General features: G+C 51.0%; 1 protein-coding gene across 1 annotated transcript in view; it reads left to right on the top strand.

The window, feature by feature from the left end:
- Positions 1–6,943: 6,943 nt before the first annotated feature.
- The window catches only part of WLS (Wnt ligand secretion mediator), a 39,690-nt gene continuing 24,447 nt past the window's right edge, over positions 6,944–22,186 (top strand). The window contains exon 1 of the mRNA XM_074597494.1: positions 6,944–7,246. Coding sequence (XP_074453595.1) covers positions 7,141–7,246 — 106 coding nt within the window. The 5' untranslated portion in view covers positions 6,944–7,140. The remainder of the gene's footprint in view (positions 7,247–22,186) is intronic.

The following is a 22,186-nucleotide window of genomic DNA, read 5'->3' as shown; positions in this document are numbered from 1 at the left end:
ACTGGGATTTGTAAACAGCTAAGATGGCTAGAGATGAGCTTTCTAACACACTTGGGGCTAGTTTCTGTCTTGTGAGATTTTGTGTGTGGTCACTTTCTGGCAAAAGAGAAGTCCCAACTCTGGAAGGTATTCGCTCTATACGCCCTTTGGATGTGTGTCAAAAGTGACATGCGATTAATGACTCTAAACTTCGGGGTATTAAATATGTAGGAACGTGGTAGAGATGGAAAGTGCCTTATAAATGTGAAGTATTTTTTCCTGTGATTTTGTTATTTTAATTTTTTCACTTAAGATTTTTTTTTCTTATGTCAGGATCTTGGCGCTACTGCTTACGTTTTTGTCCCAGGAATAAATTAATTGGATTGGAACGAATGGGATATTTAACGGAAGATTGCACCGTGTAACTTTTGTAGAGTCGTTAAAGTGGTTTGGATTTAGCGGTACTTACGGCTCCAAAGATGTTTGGTCGTATAGGTCCTTGCGTTTGGAAAACGGTGGGACCTGGAAGGGTGACTTGTACGACTCTCTCCGAGTCAGCAGTGATCGCAGACTGTAAGGGAACCAACGTAATTCAAAAGCTTGTGCCATTTCCAACAGAGAAAATCGCAAAATTTGTCACTCAGAATCAAGATTAACTGTTAGATAGACATCCTAAAATTAATATTAGATATTTCAAAATAAGCCTTTTAAATAGCAATTGTTCTATGTGGGATTTTTTTTTTTTAAATTTCAGTATAAAGTATATGATATTTTAAGTCTTTAATCATCTTGGCAAAAAGCCGCTAACAGGCTTTGATTTTCGGAAGCCGGTCTGCATGAATGATCCTAGTGGGTTCATAATGGGTACGAAGGACTTGTCCATTAAGAGCTATTTTTAACAATGAAGTCACAACTCTAATGTAAAAGTAAAGCTAAAACTAAACTAAAAAAAAAAAAAAAAGTTAAGCTTGAAATATTCTAAAAGATTAAACTGTCCCACGGTCACAAAATATCTAAGGTGATCCCTCATGCCTATATTCCAACTTGTATTATTAACCTGATGGTCAGAGGATGAGAATTTGCGAGCTCTGCACATCCAGAAAAGATCACAGAATCACAGAATCTTCATGGTTGGAAAGGACCCTTAAAATCATCGAGTCCAACCAAACAACCTACCATCTCTGCCACCAGAGCATGCCCTGAAGTGCCACATCTAGACGTTTCTTAAACACCTCTAGGGATGGTGGCTCAACCCCCTCCCTGGGCAGGCTGTGCCAGGGCCTGACCACTCTTTCAGTAAAGTCATTCCTCCTAATATCTAACCTAAACCTCCCCTGCCGCAGCTTCAGACCATTTCCTCTGGTCCTGTCATTCTTCACCTGGGAGAAGAGGCCAACACCCCCCTCTCTCCACCCTCCTTTCAGGGAGTTGTAGAGGGCAATGAGGTCTCCCCTCAGCCTCCTCTTCTCCAAGCTAAACATGCCCAGCTCCCTCAGCCTCTCCCCACATGCCCTGGTCTCCAGACCCCTCACCAGCCTGGTAGCTCTCCTCTGGACACGCTCCAGCACCTCAATGTCCCTCTTGTACAGCGGGGCCCAGAACTGAACACAGCACTGGAGGTGAGGCCTCACCAGTGCCCAGTACAGAGGCACCATCACTTCCCTGCTCCTGCTGGCCACGCTGTTCCTGAGACAAGCCAGAATGCTGTTGGCCTTCTTGGCCACCTGGGCACACTGCTGGCTCATGTTAAGCTGGCTGGCCACCAGCACCCCCAGGTCCTTTTCTACCGGGCAGCTTTCCAGCCACTCTGCCCCAAGCCTGTAGCGTTGCTTGGGGTTGTTGTGACCGAAATGCAGGACCCAGCACTTGGCCTTATTGAACCTCCTACAGTTGGCCTTGGCCCATGGATCCAGCCTGTCCAGGTCCCTCTGTAGAGCCTTCCTACCCTCAAGCAGATCAACACTTCCACCTGGTTTGGTGTCATCTGCAAACTCACTGAGGGTGCACTCAATCCTCTCATCCAGATCATTGATAAAGCTATTAAACAAAACGGGCCCCAAAACTGAGCCCTGAGGGACACCACTGGTGACCGGCCGCCAAGAGGATTTCACCCCATTAATCACAACTCCCTGGGCACGGCCATCCAGCCAGTTTTTAACCCAGCGAAGAGTACACTTGTCTATGCCATGATTCGCCAGCTTCTCCAGGAGAATGCTGTGGGGGATGGTGTCAAAGGCCTTACCAAAGTCCAGACAGACGACGTCCACAGCCTTCCCCACATCCAGAAGGTGGATCACATGGTCATAGAAAGAGACCAGGTTGGTTAAGCAGGACCTCCCCTTCCTAAACCCCTGCTCGCTGGCCCTGATCCCTTGGCTGCCCTGCACTTGCCGTGAGAGCTCACTCAAGATGATCCTCTCCATGATCCTTCCTGGTACCGAGGTCAGGCTGACAGGCCTGTAGTTCCCCGGATCCTCCTTCCGACTCTTCTTGTAGGAGGGTGTCACATTAGCCACCCTCCAGTCATCTGGCACCTGCCCTGTTGACCAAGATTGTTGATAAATGATGGAGAGGGGCTTGGTGAGCTCTCCCGCCAGCTCCCTGAGTACTCTTGGGTGAATCCCATCCGGCCCCATAGACTTATGTGCATTTAGGTGCAGAAGCAGATCATTGACTGCTTCCTCCTGGATTATGGGTGGGCCGTTCTGCTCTCCATCCTTATCTTCCAGCTCCGGAGGCTGAGCACCCTGGGGATAGCTGGTCTGACTATTGAAGACGGTGGCAAAGAAGGCATTCAGTATCTCAGCCTTCTCCTCATCCTTGGTTGCAACTTTCCCCCCCAGCATCCAGTAAGGGATGGAGATTCTCCCTGGCTTTCTTTTGGTTGATGTATTTATAAAAGCTTTTTTTGTTGTCCTTAATGTTAGCGGCCAAGCTGAGCTCCAGCTGGGCTTTTGCCTTCCTAGTTTTCTCTCTGTATAACCTACCGAGATCTCTGTACTCCTCCTGAGTTGCCTGTCCCTTCTTCCAAAGGTGGTAAACCCCCCTTTTATTCCTAAGTCCCAGCAGAAGTTCCTTATTCATCCAGACTGGCCATTTTCCCCCCTTTAGACTTGTGACACTTGGGGACAACCTGCTCCTGGGCCTTTAAGATTTCCTTCTTGAAGAGCGTCCAGCCTTCCTGGACCCCTTTGCCCTTCAGGACTGTCACCCAAGGGACTCTCTCAACCAGTGTCCTGAACAAGCCAAAGTCCGCCCTCCGGAAGTCCAAGGTGGAGGTTTTGCTAACCCCCCTCCTTACATCACTACGAATTGAAAACTTGACCATTTCACGATCACTAAACCCAAGACGACCTCCGACCACCACATCTCCCACTAGTCCTTCTCTGTTTGTGAGCAATAGATCTAGCGAGGCACCTCCCCTGGTAGGCTCACCTACCAGTTGTGTCAGGAAGTTCTCTTCCATGCACTCGAGGAACCTCCGAGCCTGCCTGCTCTCTGCTGTGTTGTATTTCCAGCAGACACCCGGCAGGTTGAAGTCCCCAACCAGAACAAGGGCTGGCGATTGCGAGACGTCAGCCAGCCGCTTATAGAATACTTCATCTGTCACCTCATCCTGGCCGGGTGGTCTGTAGCATGCTCCCAGCACAATATCTCCCTTATTTCCCTTCCCCTTCGTCCTTACCCATAAACACTCAACTTTATCATCACTGGAATCTAGCTCTATACAATCAAAACATTCCCTAATGTACAGGGCCATGCTCCCGCCTCTCCTTCCTTGCCTGTCCCTTCTGAAGAGCTTATAGCCATTCATCGCAGCATTCCAGTCGTGACAGTCATCCCACCACGTTTCCGTGATGGCGACTACATCACAGCTGTCCTGCTGCACAATGGCTTCCAGCTCATCCCGTTTGTTGCCCACGCTGTGTGCATTTGTCTAGACGCACTTGAGCTGGGCTACCGATTTCACCCCCATCCTTGGCCCTTTATCCCTAGGCTCATTGCTAGTGGGCCTGGTTTTATCCCCTTCCCCCTTCGGTTCTAGTTTAAAGCCCCGTCCATGAGCCTTGCTAACTCTTGGCCTAACACCCTTTGCCCCTTTCGGGATCGGGTTTTCCCATTCTTAGCGAGCAGGCCCGGTGTCCTGCAGATCAAACTATGGTCACTGAGCCCAAAGCCCTGCTCGTAGCACCAGTTCTGGGGCCAGGTGTTGATCCGTCCGATTTTCTTGTTTGCCCATTCGTCAGTCCCCAGAGCTGGAAGGGCAGAGGAGAACACAGTTTGTGCTCCCGAACCCTTGACAAGCCGCCCCAAGGCCCTGAAATCTCTCTTCATTGCCCTCAGACTTCTGCTCTCCAGCTCCTCACTGTCTGCCTGTACGACCAAAAGAGGGTAATAATCGGAGGGCCGTATCAGGCCAGGAAGCTTCCTGGCTCTATCCTTAACACGGGCCCAGGGAGGCCGCAGACCCCCCTGTGGGAAGGGTCCGGCCTGCATACGGGACCCTCCGTTCCCCTCAGAATGGACCCCCCTGTGACTATTGCCCTCCTCCTGCTCTTCACAGCAGCGGTCTTAACGCGTGGAGCTGGCTGCTTTGGCGACTCCCTGGATGGGGCTTTATCAGTATCCTTAGTTCCCTCCTCATCTACCTCCAGAGGCCCGTATCTGTTCTGTACGGGCACCTGGGGGGGTTGGGGGGGCTGGAGGGGGCTCTCCTGCTGCCGTGAGCAGGTACCCGCTTCCATTCCCCCCCATCCCCTCCTAGTTCCCCTCCTTCTGCCTGGTGACAAGAGGGCAGGGGATCACTGAAGTAAAACACAAAAGTAGCCCATGAGCTTGATGCCATTTAGTTTTTCAAGCCCAACTTTGGAAGCCAAAGGCTTAGTGCTGGAAAACCAGCATTTGGGGGTCACTGTTGCGACGCTTTTCAGATGGATCCTGTTGTATCCAGGATCTTGATCACAGCATCCCATTTTATTACATCATCCAAATATGACCCCATTGTATTGTTGGTTGGCCTCCAGCATTGCGTCTTTGAGCGTCTCCAGCACCCCACGGGTCCAAGGCGTTAAATGTTCTTTTAAATGCCCTGAACCTGGCGGGCTGGGCTCTGGACATGGGAGGGGAATTTGCCCCCCACACAAGGTGCCACCTGTGGTCCTTTTTCTGGTCAGGAAAAGGGCACAAAGGAAGCGAGTTCATGGCGGTGAGCGAGGCAGGGACACGTATCCTCCCCCGCTTTCCGAAGGTGATCTCTTCCTAAACATCCATCAACTAAACACCACGTTCTTGCGCTCGCCTCCTTGCGTTGTCTAGACGTTGTGTGGTCAAGGTCTGGTTAGTCTGTCCTTACGCATCAAACCCTGTGCACGCTGCTTCTCTACTCTTCCTTGAATTTCTAGATTCATTTTTGATACCGCCGCCTGTGTCATTGTATGGCACAAAGCTCCCATTACACAAGGCAAACGAGCGACCTGGGCTGGTGGGAGGTGTCCCTGCCCAGGGCAGGGGGTGGAACTGGATGGGCTTTAAGGTCCCTTCTGACCCAAACCATTCTATGATTCTGTGAAAGAAGCACACGGATGCCGTCAGTGTCCCAAACAAACCGCACACGTTGCTGGAAGCCTGGTAGGTCTGGCTACAAAGCTACCATCCTGCATTGCCAGCCTTTCTGCAATCTTACTGTAATTTCTGTTGGGCATTTGGTTCTTCTGAAGTTTTTTTCTTGTCACTATTTGCTTCAGATCGTTATTGGTTTGTGCCCCTAAATATTTCACCCATCTTTCATTTTGATAGTTCCTGTCTGTATTTTTGTCACCAGTCGTCTCCTTTCATGGCGTATTTGTCCTCAAGGAGTGTTTTTAGCAGCTCCCCATCTAGTTTTAGTTGCAGACGATGGTATTCTGTGTCCTTCACTGCGTGTGTCCCGGTGCAGATCCCACCAGTAGCTGGAAGGCACCCATGCTGAAGCCCAGAGATGGTGGCAGGGGGCAGTGAACCCATTCTGGGCCAGGGACGGGAATGTGCCACTAGAGAGTTTGTCTCCAGCTGGGAGGAAAACATCCTGGTAGGCAGCACGCTGGGGTCACAAAACTCGGAAACCTGCTTAGCGTGAGCTACCTGGATAAATCAAAGTAGCGCTAAGGGAAGGACCAAGCGTTGCTTTGGAGTGATGGGGATGGGGGAAAACGGGAAAAACCCACAGAATCACAGAATGGTGGGGGTTGGAAGGGACCTTCCGAGATTATCTCCCAAAGCAGGGTCAACCAGAGCAGGCTGGACAGGAACGTGCCCGGGCAGGTTTGGAATATCTCCGGAGAAGGAGACTCCACACCTCTCTGGGCAGCCTGTGCCAGGGCTCCGGCACCCTGAAAGTGAAGAAGTTTTTCCTCACGCTGAGACGGAATTTCCCGTGTTCCAGTTTGTGCCCGTTGCCCCTTGTCCTGTCCCCGGGCACCGCTGACCCCATCCTCTGGACACCCGCCGTTTAGATAGCGATATCACTGGTGAGATCCCGGGATCACGGAACCGCAGGGTTCGGAAGGGACCTTTGGAGATGACCCAGCCCAGCCCCCGGTCCCCTCTGGGGCTTGTCCCCTCCAGGCGAGCAGCCCGGGTCTCCCAGCCCGTCCGAGGTGATGGATCATCCTCGTAGCCGGACTCTCCCCAGCAGTGCCCCGTCTTTCCCGGTAACGTCGCGATTCGGCCGGGATGGGGGCACCCGCGTCCCTCCCGCTGCGCGGGGGGGGGGGGGGGGGGGGCGGAGGAGGGAGAGCCACCCCCCCCCCCCGCTTTCCTCCCTCGGCGGCCGGGGGGCCCGCTCGCCGAGAAGGGCGACCAGCCTCCCGCCCCCGGCCCCAACTCGCCCCGCATCCCGGGGGTGGCGAGTGAGGGCGGGGGGGGGGGGCCGGGCCGAGGACCGGGGAGGGGCGGGGGGAGGCGGGCGGCGGCGTCATGTGACCGCCGGCAGCGCCTTTAAAGCGGCCCGATGCGGCGAGCGGCGGCCACAATCACGGCGGGCGGCGGCGGCGGGGCGAGCGGGAGGCGGCGGCGGGCCCGGGGCCGTCCCTGCCGAGCTTGCCCTCCTCCTCTTCCTCCTCCTCCTCTTTCTCCTCCTTCCCCCCTCGGCCCGGGCAGCGGGGGGCTCGCCGCCGGGCCAAGATGGCTGGGGCCATCATCGAGAACATGAGCACCAAAAAGCTGTGCATCGTCGGGGGGATCCTGCTGGTTTTCCAAGTCGTCGCCTTCCTGGTGGGGGGGCTGATCGGTGAGTGCCGAGGGTGCGAAACTTTCTCTTCCTCCTCCTCCTCCTCCTCCTCCTCCTCGCCCCGCTCCTCCTGTTTGGCGACTTGTTACAGTATCGCTGACTCGCTCCTATGATCTAATTAGCCCGGCTATTGTAGTTAAGAAAACACAGCTCCCTGGGCCTCTTTGTGCGCATTTCACTCTAGTGCCTGCGAGAAAAGAAGGGGCAGAAAAAGTTTTTTTTTGTGTGTGTGTTGTTTTTTTTTTTTTTTTGGCCTGGTTTCAGCTTGTACTTAAAGAAAGAGGAAGGGGGGGGAAATCTTCAGTATGGCGACTGATCGCGCGGGGAAGCCTCGCATGGCAAAGTTGGGTTTTGTTTTAAAAAAAAAAAATATTTTTTTTTATTATTTAAAAAAAAAATAATTAAAAAATAAAAAAATCCTTCCTCCGCTCTTTTCGTACCTCTGCCCCTCCCCGCTTCCCGGCCTCCGAACCGACCGCGGGAGGAAACCTCGCCGCTTGCCATAATGATCGCAAAAAAATTTAAAAAAAAAAAAAATTAAAAATATTTTTTAAAGGGTAATTAATGGGTGCTGCTCCGGGCGAGGACGGGGCTGCTTTAATGGTGTCTGGGACGCGTTTGGGTGGCACCCGGCCCCCCCTTACCCCACTCCCGCTTTTGTCCGGGGTCGCTTCTCCCGGGGACCCCCCCATCGCCTCTGGAAACAGCGCGGGGGTTTGTTTCCGCTCACGGAAAACCCGGGGGGCTGCTAAGGGGGGCCTTTACCCCCCACCCCACCGTGGTCCTTGTCCCCCTGCCCGGCCACGGGGGCCGGCCGCGTCCCCTCCTCCCCCCCATTGAAAGCCTTTGGGGTGGCATCCAGCCCCCCCCGCCGGCGGCTCAGCGCGACTTTCCGCACTCCAACCTCCTCGCCGGAAACTTTTAAAGTCCCGATTGTGTTTTATTTCTTAATTATGTGGCAGGGAGCGTTACAAACCCCTCGGGGTGGGATGTAACCTCCCACCCCCCCGGCAGCAGCCGGGCTCGGCCACCCCTCCGCCCCCCGGGGTGAGGGGATGGAAGGAGAAAGATGGAGGAGAGCAGGGTTTGGGGCAGTCCTGGGAATTGTTTTATGTTGGTTTGGTTATTTTTAATTTTTTTTACTAGAAAGCAGCCGGGTGAGGCGCCGCTCCCCGTAAGGATGGCCGCGGGGTCCCGCGGAGCCGCCCCCGACCCAAACCCGCCCCCCGGGAGCCCGGGCATCACCCCCTTCCTCTGGGGCAGGCTCGTCCTCGGGGCCCGGGGCGGGATTGTCGGTAACGCCTGTGGATAACTGAGCTCGCGTTCCCGGGAAAGGGCGTCGGGACAACGTGTTGCGGGTTTTCTTTGGGAGAATAAAGTTGGACGGCTCTCGCCGTGGGCTTTATTTGGGAGGTACTGAAGAAATACCTAAAAACGGTCCTCAGAAAGCAGATTCACGGTTCCTGATGCGCATTAGGGCTTTGCGTTTGTATTGTCTGCTCTTAGGAGCCATAGGAATTCTACTAAACGTCATTTTTCAAAAACTTCAGTTACTCTCACTCTCTTGCTTCGGTTCCTTGTCTTTGCTTAATCGCAAAGGACTCAGTGGCAAACGCTGAATTAAAACACAGTTTTTCTGGTCTCGTGGGCCTGAACAAACACTGAATATTATTAGGATTGACTTTTTTTTTTCCTTCCTTCCTTCCTTCCTTCTTTATTTTTTTTAAAGGGCTGGTTCAAGAGCAGGTTACTGAACCCGACACTGATTCATTAGACAAAATGTCCTGGCCTGTGTTGTATAGAGAAGCCAGACTCGGTGTTCATCTTAAAACTGATTTTTTTTTTTTTTTCCTCCTAGTAGCTTCTTGCTTCTGAGTTTAAAAAAGTAAGTTGCTTGTACAAAAGGATGGTGTTGATAAGCAGGCCCTGTTCCTGTTGTCATCTGGGGGCAGGTGTGATCAACAGACATATTCCTGTTTCACTTTAAGCAATAAGCAGAAATATTTTTGTTCAGGTTGGTAGGGATTTGGAGACGAAAGAATTCAGGTACTGTTAATCCCGTCTTCCATCTTGCCTCTTCTCTGTCTTACCGGCTGCTGCCGCCGGGCACCCACGGTGGGTCCCTGTCCCACAGGGGTGGTGTCTGGCCCTGGGTGGGGGTTGTCACCTGGTGCTGGGCTGGGGACCTGATGGGCAGGACCCACTGTGGCCGAGCAGCTCTTCTGCCAAGGGAGAAGGCGATTCGGGTCTGGATCTCAACATCTTGCTTAGGATAACTTTGTACTGCTGCAGTAAGTTCATTTTCTATCTGCGGGAGAGGCCTAGGGGGGGTTTTGTGGGCTAAACTTCTCTAATTGCGGGGGAAAACCCCGCTTCTGATCTTTGAGGAGATAAAGCTGTGCTAATCAATCACCCAAACTGGCTTTTCCACTGCAGCATTTACCACTTCTGATGCATTCGAGGAGTTAAGAGGCTTTTCCCCCCCTTCACTTAGTGGCTGCAGGGCTCCAGCAGCTCCCAGCCACCCCTGCTGGGAGCCCAAGTGTGTACGGTGCCTGTGGAACAGCTGTGAGTTCTTATGTGTGAACTGGCGTGGTCCCCAACATCTGCCGCAGTGACACATGAGCAGGGCATTGCAGCCCAGGGCTCTGCATAAAACTCTTCCCAGGAAGAGTTCCACCTTGGACCATGCCTCGCCGTTGGGGTCCCCGCGCCCCTGGAAATGGGTGGGTGGCCAGCGTTCTTCTGCGGCGTGCCTGGCGACGGCGGGCGGGCAGCGAAGCCGTGCTATGGGTGCTCAAACTCGCTCTGCAGCGGTGACACGGGGCTGCTGCTCGTCAGCGAGGGGTGACACGAGGTGGGGTGGGAGCGGAGGGGTCACAGAAATAGCGTTCCCGGGCTGGTTTGGTCCAGCGCACCGAACAGACACCGAGAATCTAGTTATTTTAGTTTATTCAGGTCTAGACAAACCAAAATATGTACACAACTGGAACAGGGCTTCAAAGCTAAACCAGCCTTTCCTCTAGCAGTCAGTTAGGTCATATTTCAAAACAATGACTAAGTGCTCTATTTTAACAGATTACTTGTGCAAGTCCAAAATACGCGAATGCGACGCATTGGTACCTGATACGACAACGGCGACAAAGCTTCATTGTTCTGAAACCGGGGGTTTCTGCCTGTGGTGGGTCCGTAGCTAGTTTTTGAACAGTAAACTGCGTTTTAATACAGTTTGCAAATTTCCAACAGCTCTTATCAGCTCTCAGGTGGATTTTGTTTAGAACTGTATGTTGACAAAGCACGAGATGTACACGTATGGGAGGGATTCCCGTGCTGGGGTGAAGCTCCTGTGGTGATCTAAGGGAGCTTTGCAAAGCTAGGGAGTGAGAAAACACCTGAATAGAGAATTTTATTGAGCTGTTCCTTTGGCTCCAGGCAACTGGGGCTGTCGCTGCCTCCAACCGGCCTGTTTTCAAGCCCTGCAGGATTCCTGGTGTCTGCTCTGTTCCCTGCTAAACATTTTGTTTAAAGGTTACGCTTCTGGATTGTGTTATGTGTTCTGTTAGGATGTATCAGGACCCGATAAAACAGGATCGGTATAATTAGTCATAATAAAACCCCCTTTTCACTACCCCGCTATGAGTGATAGCGTACACGTAGTATAGGAGGATGGGATCAAACAGGAATGTTTTCTGTTATCATTCAAGGCAGCATTGACGTTGGTGAGAAATTAGGCTAACGCTGATTTACGGTCCTGCTGGTGTTCCCAGGAGCCCTCGCGTGCTGTGTGTATGTACGCTCTGCCTTTTCCATACACGCCATGGGTTTGGCCAAATTCCTGGCATCCCAGCTGTCTCCGGGGTGCCACTGGGCTCGGCCAGTTGTGCTGAGCAGCACGTGGAGCCAGGTGACAGCCTTGGGCTTGGCCTGAGGACAAACCTGCCCACAGCTGGACCAGCTGCAGCATCCGTGCTCGTTCCTGGGAGTTTTGACCAGAGCATTCCAACGGAGGTCACGCCACAACTGCTGCTCCAAGGATGAAGGTGGCCTTGTGTCCTCTCCTTCTGACCGCTGGCCAGGTGGTAGCATTTTGGGTGTACGGAAATCTGACTTGACTCTAGTGTGGGCTTAAGGCTTCTTGGTCTTCTTTAAACCAAAGCTTTTGATTACAAATTATCTTCCTTTGTATACCTTGTGGGAAGCTGTTGATGGTGTCCCTCTTTGTAATTTCCCTTGCATCTGGAATTCATTTATATACACAGTATTTAAGAAAGAAAACAGGACTTTACTGCTCAAACCTGTCTAGAGTTTGTGGAGACAGCAGGAAATTCAGTGTTAATCGAGTCCCAAAGTGTGGGGCACTTCTCATAATGTCCCATAGCTCTGTGGCTCCCGTTGAGTACTTGAGATCACTGAACCTCCTACGTGCTGCTGGTGCCCGGGCAGGGGCTTCTGCACCTCGGTGGGCTTTGTGCTGCTGCCTGACCGCCGCAGAAGCTGGGCAGATGTACAAGCTCTGGCGTGCTCTCTAGCTTGTTCTTCACTGAAATGGCTGGTCTGTTCTAAGGACCTGGGGTCAAGGCACTACCCCACCTCCCCTGGGGCTTCCTCTCTCCATCGCTTTGGTCATGCATCGCTGTGCATCTTGCCCCTGGTCTGGCAGGACCGTGGGACACTGGAGTGAAGAGCAAAGCTGCCAAGATGGAGGGACGGGGGGAAATTGGACAACAGAGCTCCGTGCAGCAATATTTTTGTTCCTTCAGACAAGTTACTGAAAAGACAGCTTTTCACTAACTTTGTGAGTTACTTCAAGGACTGCAAGGACACCCTGTCCTAAGTCGCAGATTATCTTGGTTTCAAATGCGCTGACTGACTGCAGTGGGAGCTCTCTGGAGTGAAGACAAAGTCCAGGACAGGCATACACACAGTTAAGGACTGAAAGTCCGGTGCCCAACCGTACACTTTACAAATTTAACTGATTGGAAAAGTGGAGGGTTTTATTTAGCGCACGAGTCTTCTGGGATGAGGGGGCTGCAGTTCAGAAGGTGCAGGTTCACTGCTCCCCTGCCTCGGCTTAAGGCTGAAAAAACCCAGAATTGTTTTGACTGGAGCAAATAAAACTCTTACTTGTGTGTCTCGCCCAGAGAGATAATGAGTCATGTGTATAAATGGCTGAGCAGCTATCAACAATTCCAGTTCATTATCTAAATGTCCGATTTGGCTCCTGAGCAGTGAGTTTCCAGGATTTAATTTTCTTTCCTCGGATTTCATTACCTTCTTAGGGCCCAGCTGATCTCTTTGACAAGGAGAGACGCTCTGATTTCTGAGGTAGGGGGACGCAGCCTGCTAGGGAAGGGTGGCTGTGGGCTCCAGGACAAAGACCATTTTTATGTGCCTGACTTTCTTTCATGGCTGGCCTCTCCAGAAGATGGGCGAGCTGTGCCGGGTGGGTCGGTGCGGTGCCGTGGCCGTGAATGCCAATAGACTCCTCTGTATAAGCCACATTCCTGCAGCGCTGCAGCCTTGGCAGAAGCGCTGGGAGCCGATGAAAAAGCAGACATGAAAGGTCATGTCTGTTTAGTTTAGGTCTGCTCAATTCTTCTTTTTAAGAGCTGTAACTGTAGCTGAATGGGCAAATGTGCCAGAAATGGAGAGTTCCCAGGCAGAAAGTCCGTGCCGGGGGCCGGAGGAGTGGGCAGCCGGGCTGTAAATCCTCCCAGGCGTTGGCGTTTTTTTTTGCTCTTCTCGCAGTTGCATCACCTCCAAAGCACAGTTAACTCGGGAGAGTTGCATCAGGGAAACTCCGTGCCTCTAGAAACTCAAAGTTTATGTAGAGAGGATGTTCCTCTTACTGTTTCTCTTCTCTCACGTTGCTACGACCCAAACAGGCTGGGTTTTAAACGTGACCCGAACACTTCCCAAGCGGTGCTTCTGCTGCCTCTCGGCGCTTTGCAAGGGATAACCATTGAACAGGAAGTCTTTTTCGTTAGTAAATATCATTTATGGTCTTTGAAGTCGAGTTATAACTCTCCGATAGCCTGGGGAAGCCTTTGAAGGGGGCGAGGTGGCTGCTCCGGCCGGCTGAGCCCTCCTCTTCAAATGCAGATGGAATTCTTTACATATCTGAGCGCTGGTGGTTTCAAGGTATGTTGTTATCTGGGGTGGGCAGGACTGGGAGAGTTTCAGGCTGTCGCTCAGGAGAGAAGCTGCTGGATACGGTCGGGTCATGCTGCTATTTCAGACCTCTCTTTGCAGGGATTTAATATCTTGGCTGGGCGTAGCAGGAAACGCACCTCATCGGAGGCGAGACCGGACAAAGGACGCCTTGGAAGGAGATCAAACTGTCTGTGGCAATTAGTAAATCAGTTCTACCTTCTTTTTGTCTTCTTTTTTCAAAGGAACTATTTTTGAATATATATTTCTGCCTTTGTGGAACTCGTACTGCTAGTCCTTGCTTCGTTTGCATTTGTTGCTGCTCTTGCATATGAATATTGATTCCGTTCTTTAGCAAATCTACTTATACTCTACTGCCTCAAGGATTTCTTGCTCTGTGACTTGCCTGGGGCTGAGGGAATGATCCCTTATCTGTGAGAGCAGGACTGCTCCCCAGAAGCTCTTTGCTTGGTGCTGGGTGGCAGCAGCCTTGTGGGCGCTTGGACTCGCAGTGGGATCCCGACGGCACCTGCAGGTTTGAAGGTTCTTGGCAGAGCTGCTCCTGTGGCTCTTTGAAAATCGCCTTATTGCAGAAAATTCCCTAAAGAGAAAGAAAATACCTAAAGAGGCGGTGTTCCATGGCCTTTTGGTTCCTCAAAACCCCAGTAAGATGGTTCTGCTGGCCATAGTGCTTGGTTAGGGACCTCCACGTCCTGGCAGCTTGTGTCCCACCCCAGTCTAAGACGGTAGGTTTGAGTTTGGCAGAGGTCTGGGCTGCCGTCTGTGCCACCAAATATCATCTTCCATCCAGCCATACACTGAACTGGGTCAGGACTCCTGTCGCCCGCCAAAGGTGGTGGGAAAACCAGTGCTGCTCAAGCCAAGGTGGTCACTGGAGGAGATACATGCCCAACCCTGGCTTGTTCTCCACATCCAAAGCAGGAGACCTGGACACAGAAGATGAGCGTGGGTCAGGAAGCTCCCGAACTGGACTTTGGACAGGTTAATTTTCATGCTCTGAAACCAGAGAGACAGAAAAACCTGTAGGATTGAAAAATCTGTTGGAGACGAGAGAACTACAGGCGTTCAGCTGCAGTGGTGTGTCTGGCAGCACACATGGTGAATAAGGATGGAAATGGCCTCTTGGGGCTTCAAAGGACTATGGGCTTGATAAAGCTTGAAATCAGATGATAAAAAAGAAATAACTTCCCTAAGGGGAGCGGGCTTCTAGTTGGTATTGGGGTTTTCTTGTTTTTGTTTTATTTTTTTTGTTTGTTTCTTTTTTAAAAGATGAATTAGATGATTTCAATGTACAGCCATTCTGCATATAAAAGCCGCCGAGGTGTTCCGACAAAGGCTTTCAAGTAGCTTGCGAAATAGTAACTAGTAATAAAAAAAAATAGTAATTTAAAGACTGCGTTAGTGGTCACTCTCATTAATGTATTGAGCTGGTAGCATCAAGGTCAGGAAAGAGGGAGGTAGGAAAGAAAACTTTCATACTGCAATAAATATATATTTATAAATGGTAAGTATATATGGTGTTATTCGGGTTCTCAGTGTTCCAGTTGGAAAAGCTGGGTCTGTCTGATGATAAATTAGCTTGTTTATTCCTATCCGGCTGTTGGTTAGTGTAATGAAGCAGAAGGCCATTGTGTGTGCTCGTTGGGTAGTGATGGCTCGGCACAGAAGGGGGTAATTGAGTAGAAAAGCAGAATGCTACTGGTGCCTGGGAGAAGTTAACACCGCATGAGGTCAGTAGGACTCAAGCTTTAATCAATGTAGACACAATGCAATTGAGATTTTCTAAAGGGCTTGTTTATAGTGCAAGAGCAAGGGTCAGTAGTTAATTTGAAATGCTGTAGGTGTTCTAGATGAGAAGGTACAAAATATATACCGTAGAGGTAAGCGTTCGTGTGGGAGCAGCGAGGGGATGGTGTTATTCTCGTAACTGGGCTGAATGCCCTGTTTGCAGGAGTGTGGAGGGAAGAAAGAAGGAATTATTTCAGGGTTTATCCCAGGAGCTCTTTAACGATCTACTTAATTTATTGAAATTAATAAACTGAGTCATGGTGGCTCTTAGGCAAATCTAGGCATATGTAATGTTGTAAAATGAAACTATTGAAAAATTGAGCTCACTTAGAGTTAATTTTTAGTTTTCTAAAGTTTGCTCACTTAGAGCAAACCTAAAGATTTAAGTCTAAATACAGAGAAACAGTGTTTCTTTGTTTCTCTGAGGAATAGTTCCCAAGATGAGTTGCTTTACAGGTGAGATCTTGTTTTCTGCTTTTTTTTTCTCCGAAAAGGGCAGATGAATGCTTACACGGTAATAGATTGTTTCAAGGGCGCAGTATAGCTGAAACTAAAGGAAAGCCGCTTATTGCGGTACTACAGAGACGTTAAAGTTCTCAAGCCTTGAACCGGGGCTTTGAGAATTAAAATAATAATTAAAAAGAGTTCTGCAGCTGCTCAGTTCTATTTGCTAACGGCTTTCAGGGCAAGTCCAGCAGGCTCCGAATGGTGCCGGGGTTTGTCTAAATGAGTTTCCTCTGTTCCACTTGCCCTCGCCCATCCCTACGTGCCATCACCACCGTGCCTTGCAGGAGAGGCAAGCTCAAGAGATAAGTAGGAACAAGTTTTGCTTGTGGCACAAAGGTGTGAAAAAGTATTTGTTAAAGATTGACAGACATTCGGAAGAAGTAGGCTTTCTTTTCTTCTGTCCTTGAAGACCTAACGGTTTTAACTTTGGCATTTTTTATCTTAGAAATTTGAAGTTGAAATGTCACTTTTCCCACGCTTTAAGCTCATGGCCACCAAAGGACCCCCTTCCTCTACTATTTTTTACTCTCTTTTACATCAACCCAGCTTTGGGCCCCAAGTTTTCTGTAGGGGCAGCCGAGCATCAGCTGGAAATGGGGGAGTCAGCTGGGTGGAGAAGAGCAGGAACGTCAGTGGGGGCGAGGGAAGAGCAAAGACCTGGGACACCACACGCAGGAGAACTGGGAGCTCCGGGGAAAACCAGACTTCTCCGAGTCGAGAAGTGAACTGTGATGCAGACTGCAAATGCCATTGCCGTGTGGCCTGGGGAGGCTTCACCCTTGTGGGCGAGAGCGGGGTCTCCCGCTGCCTCTCCCCGTCCAGGGCGGGATTTCACAGAACGGTCAGACTTTGTCAGTCTGATCTTCCGGCTTGTGGAAACAGCATTAAAAACCATCTTGAGGAATGAAACGTGGCGATTTGTTATAGGGCAAAGTTGAAGAGAAGAGAGTGAAGTAAGTGGCGACTATAAATCTGAAGAAATGGAATATGTACTCGTTAGGACTGGTGTGTGCACATGAGGATCCGGATGGCGGTAAACTCTACGGCGTGTGAACTCAACTTTGACTGCTATACAGTAGCTTAATATTTAGTCTGTATGCGGAGTGACGAAAATGGGGATGAGGGGACAGCAAGAGCAGCACATCAGCATCCCAGGAGCAGTAACCAGCTTCAGGACCTCCTGCTCTGCCCTCCCGGCAGAGGTTGGACGAGAGACCTCCCCAGGTTCCATCCCTGGTTCCTCGGCGTTGAACTGCGCTCTTCCCTTTCAACAGGTTCACTTTCAATATGCTGACCAGGGGAGCGTAATTCTGTAATATGAAGCTCTAGCTTTTGTTTGAAAAATCATGCTAACAAAGTCAAGGTTGGGATGCTGTGATTGATTAATTATGATTGTATTGACTGGGGGAAATGGGTGTTTACTTTTCAAGTAACCAAACTAGGAGGGTTAAATCTCAACTAAAACTTGCCAACTCCCCTGTGCCATAAAATACTCCATTTGTTTCATTTAGTTGGCCGCAGTGTTGTGCTCTTCTTCAACTGAATTAAAACTTTCCCTGCTGAGGATTTCTGGAAGCCAGACGTGGGAGCGTGGTGGTAACCAGGATCTAACCCAGGGGCTCCAGAGAGCACGACAGCAGTGACGGACAGGCTGGATCCCCGTCTCTTCAGAGTACCTGCCATTTACCAGTTTGCTGCATATTTGGGGCAGGGTGCTCGGTTTCTGCAGCAAACGCTGTAGGGTTCTACTATGGAGAATGTAGGGGGGCAGGAGCAGCATTGGATGGCTCGGGGTGTCCCACCGTGCGATGGATCACTTCGGGTGTTTGCCTCCACTTGTACTCTGGTTTAGTCCATGCAAAGGGAAGGAATTTCAATTCCGGCTCAGATGTAGGAGAGAAATTCTCTCTGTCTTGGCAATGGAGATGGTCACCAGTGCTGAGAAACCAACTCATGGCAGCTTTTGCTGAATCGGGTCATAAGATCTTTGATCTCTCTGGCCTGTAGATACCAGGTATGCTGAGATGTCTCCTTCAAAGTCTCTTATTTGGAGTTATTCTATAACACTGTCATCTTCAAGTGAAACGCTGCTGCCAGTTCAACACAAGTCTGAGTAGTCTTGGATCATTCCAAACTGAATGCAATTCAACTTCTGTCCATCCCTCCCACACTAAATGTCTCTCTTGCTTTTAAACGCTGCTGTTTCTTGGGGATGCAGCTTGAGAAAATCCATGTTTGAGGCGAATACGGTGGTATGATGCTTGTGCCGTTGGCTATGTGGTACTTTCAGTATGAACCGGGAGACAAGTCTCATGGGAAATTACATGCAAGAGTTGGCTTCAGCCTGTCAGACAGAGCTGAAATGGCTTTGGAGGCTCCTCGGAAGCCCTCCCTGGGTTGTGGTGACCACGCTGCTGAAGGCAGCAGCCTCTCCGGGGCGCTCGCTGGCTAAAACCATTACAAGGAGCCTTTCTTCCTTGGCAGGGTCTGCTGGGACCCATGTCATCTGGGATAACCTTGGGACTTTTGCAGTGAGCCAGGCACCTCCAAGGCCTCTTCTGGAGGAGATGGAGCGGGTGGCTTCCCCCTTCCCCAGCATATGGGCTGGCAGTGCAAGCCGGTCACCACATACCTTTAAGGCAAATGCATCTATGGCATATCTGCTGAGGAAGCCAACCTTCAAAGAGGCTAAACTGTCTTCAGTCCCCAAACTAGTGTGAAAACCAGTGAACTGCAAAGAGAGGCTGCTCAGACTCTGGTTTTATTTTCATGTCTGCGCTTGCCTGGGTTTTTAAGGAAGATTTAATGAAGGTTTGTCCCAGCAGAGTGAGGAGGGCTCTGGTGACAGTCACCTCCTTCCCGCTTCCCCCGGGAGATCACGGCTGTCGCCCCGAAAGGGTTTGCTGTGAATCATCTTCTCTGGAAACTTGTCTGGGGGGGAAGTTTTCCCTCTTAAGTGGGGAGGGTTAGAAGCATCCATTGATGGTGCCTGCAGCTCTGCTGGCCTCATGCCGATGCCTTTGGGCATCTAGCATGGCAGGGGTCAAACCCCTTGGTGGTGGGGGGGGCTCTGCCCGATGCCTGCTCATGGTCCCAGGGCACCTTCCTGGGCATCCCGAGCTGGCTCCTGTGGGATCTGGCTCCCGGAGAGCCACGTTCCCACACAGCTTCTGCAAACCCCTCTGGATACCAGCCCTGCTCTGGGCTGCCCTGCGACCCCCCCCAGATGGTACCGCACTCCTCATCGCAGTGCCCAGGCTGGGCCGGGGGCTGAGGCTCACCCACTGCATGAGGCACAAACGGCGATTTAATTACTTCCAGGCTGACATATATCACTTAATCCATAAAGCTGAACCATCCGCCAGCCCACAGGCAGACGGGCTGAGAGCAGCCTGCTTGGCACCGCGTTTTAGCTGAAATCCCTCGATGCGAGCTTTGTTTTGCATAGCACTTTGTAATGCTGTTAGTTGACTTGGCTGCAGTTTCACAAAGCGTTTTTAGTTGGTCCCCCCCCCCCCCCCAGCTTGGTTCAACACTCACTTGAATTTAATGGGACGGGAGCCAAGCAAGTAACGCAAGCCAAGTGCCGACGTTTGTTTGGTGTGCAGTTCCCGACAAGGAATATATATAGTAATTGTCTCTTTGCTCCTCAAAGCTGTAACTTTGGCAGAGGGGATACTCGAGTTAGCATGCCAAGTATTTAAAATCATAATCAGTCAGTGATGAAAACATGTATTTATGGCTAGAATGAGTTGCATCAAAGCAAGAAACATTTGTCTTCTCTGTAGAAGTAACAATATCTCCTAATTCAGAAATACTGGCTTTTAAATCACACAAAGATCTGTCGAAGTTAAAAAGCTCTGAGAGCTTGGCCTGAATGTCTGGCTTATTTCACAAAAATATTCCGAATATTCGCTTACAGCTGCAGTTTTCGCCACGGTTTCTGTGTTCTGCATGGAGGTGTGATAAAAGGATGGCGCACCGATTGCTGCGCTTACGGCAGGTCATTAAAGCACGCTGTAACCCTGGACTTGCGGTTGATTTATTCTTTGGTTTTTTTTTTTTAATTTTGATTTTATTTTATTTTGCTTGATTTTATTTTATTTTGCAGTTTCTTTCTGGCATTTTTCTGGGGCTTTTTTCTGCCCTTTTCTGGGGCTGCCGTAAGGTGTGAGCTTTCTGTGGTCCCCGAGGACCGCTGGATGCGGTGGGGGTTTGGGATGCGGCAGCGCTACAGGTCTGTGATGCTCTTGGGCTGTGGATTGCTAGTGAGAGCAGCGCTGGATCTGGAAGAATTCCTGCTTGAGCAAATCCCTTTCCTTGCAGCCCACTGTGGCTCCTCAGCTGGAAAAAAAACTTGCTGCTGTCAAAAAAATTGAGCGGGGAAAAAAAAAAAAATGCAGTTTATAAACAACTGCTTTTTAATAACTTCCTCCCAACTCGCAGGTTGAGTCATCTCCCCCGGCTGTAGGAAGGATGTCATCTTTCTGCCGAGGTGGCACGGCAGCGAAGATGCTCGGCAGAGTTCCTGGCCTGGGTCCCACGAAGCAACAGAGCTGCTGTTGTCAGGACGCGGCCAAAGGACGCAGCGGCCGCTGGCTCTGAATCACCCGGCTGTGGGGGTGTCAGCCGGCCCCGGCTTTGTGGGTGTTGCTCAGGTTTGGGTTATTTTGTCTCACTGCGATACCTCGAGTGCGTAGGTAGGGTGTTCGTGCGTGCTGCCGGAGGGGTGTTTTGGTGGGCTGTGATCTGGTGGGGAAGTCCTGGGATGGTGACGAGGCGAGGAGCCCACGGGCTGGCCACCTCAGCTCCGATTCTGCGTGACCACCACGACGTTTTTTCTCTGGAGACTTTGACATTGTCATCTGTTATGCCGTATGCCTGTGCGGCTGTTATTCTATGGGCTGCTTCCGCTTTAACTCGTAGTGTAGGAATAGTGTAGGGTCCCGTATGCAGACCGGACCCTTCCCACAGGGGGGTCTGCTGCCTCCCTGGGCCCGTGTTAAGGATAGAGCCAGGAACCTTCCTGGCCTGATACGGCCCTCCGATTATTACCCTCTTTTGGTCGTACAGGCAGACAGTGAGGAGCTGGAGAGCAGAAGTCTGAGGGCAATGAAGAGAGATTTCAGGGCCTTGGGGCGGCTTGTCAAGGGTTCGGGAGCACAAACTGTGTTCTCCTCTGCCCTTCCAGCTCTGGGGACTGACGAATGGGCAAACAAGAAAATAGGACGGATCAACACCTGGCCCCAGAACTGGTGCTACGAGCAGGGCTTTGGGCTCAGTGACCATAGTTTGATCTGCAGGACACCGGGCCTGCTCGCTAAGAATGGGAAAACCCGATCCCGAAAGGGGCAAAGGGTGTTAGGCCAAGAGTTAGCAAGGCTCATGGACGGGGCTTTAAACTAGAACCGAAGGGGGAAGGGGATAAAACCAGGCCCACTAGCAATGAGCCTAGGGATAAAGGGCCAAGGATGGGGGTGAAATCGGTAGCCCAGCTCAAGTGCGTCTAGACAAATGCACGCAGCGTGGGCAACAAACGGGATGAGCTGGAAGCCATTGTGCAGCAGGACAGCTGTGATGTAGTCGCCATCACGGAAACGTGGTGGGATGACTGTCACGACTGGAATGCTGCGATGAAAGGCTATAAGCTATTAGGGATCATGAAATGGTCAAGTTTTCAATTCGTAGCGATGTAAGGAGGGGGGTTAGCAAAACCTCCACCTTGGACTTCCGGAGGGCGGACTTTGGCTTGTTCAGGACACTGGTTGAGAGAGTCCCTTGGGAGACAGTCCTGAAGGGCAAAGGGGTCCAGGAAGGCTGGACGCCCTTCAAGAAGGAAATCTTAAAGGCCCAGGAGCAGGTTGTCCCCAAGTGTCACAAGTCTAAAGCGGGGAAAATGGCCAGTCTGGATGAATAAGGAACTTCTGCTGGGACTTAGGAATAAAAGGAGGGTTTACCACCTTTGGAAGAAGGGACAGGCAACTCAGGAGGAGTACAGAGATCTCGGTAGGTTATACAGAGAGAAAACTAGGAAGGCAAAAGCCCAGCTGGAGCTCAACTTGGCCGCTAACATTAAGGACAACAAAAAAAGCTTTTATAAATACATCAACCAAAAGAAAGCCAGGGAGAATCTCCATCCCTTACTGGATGCTGGGGGTGAAAGTTGCAACCAAGGATGAGGAGAAGGCTGAGATACTGAATGCCTTCTTTGCCACCGTCTTCAATAGTCAGACCAGCTATCCCCAGGGTGCTCAGCCTCCGGAGCTGGAAGATAAGGATGGAGAGCAGAACAGCCCACCCATAATCCGGGAGGAAGCAGTCAATGATCTGCTTCTGCACCTAAATGCACATAAGTCTATGGGGCCGGATGGGATTCACCCAAGAGTACTCAGGGAGCTGGCGGGAGAGCTCACCAAGCCCCTCTCCATCATTTATCAACAATCTTGGTCAACAGGGCAGGTGCCAGATGACTGG

This window comes from Larus michahellis, chromosome 8 (assembly GCF_964199755.1).
Source record: "Larus michahellis chromosome 8, bLarMic1.1, whole genome shotgun sequence".
Taxonomy (NCBI): Eukaryota; Metazoa; Chordata; class Aves; order Charadriiformes; family Laridae; genus Larus; species Larus michahellis.
Note: the sequence above shows the minus strand (reverse complement) of the source record. Positions and strands in the feature narration are given on the sequence as shown.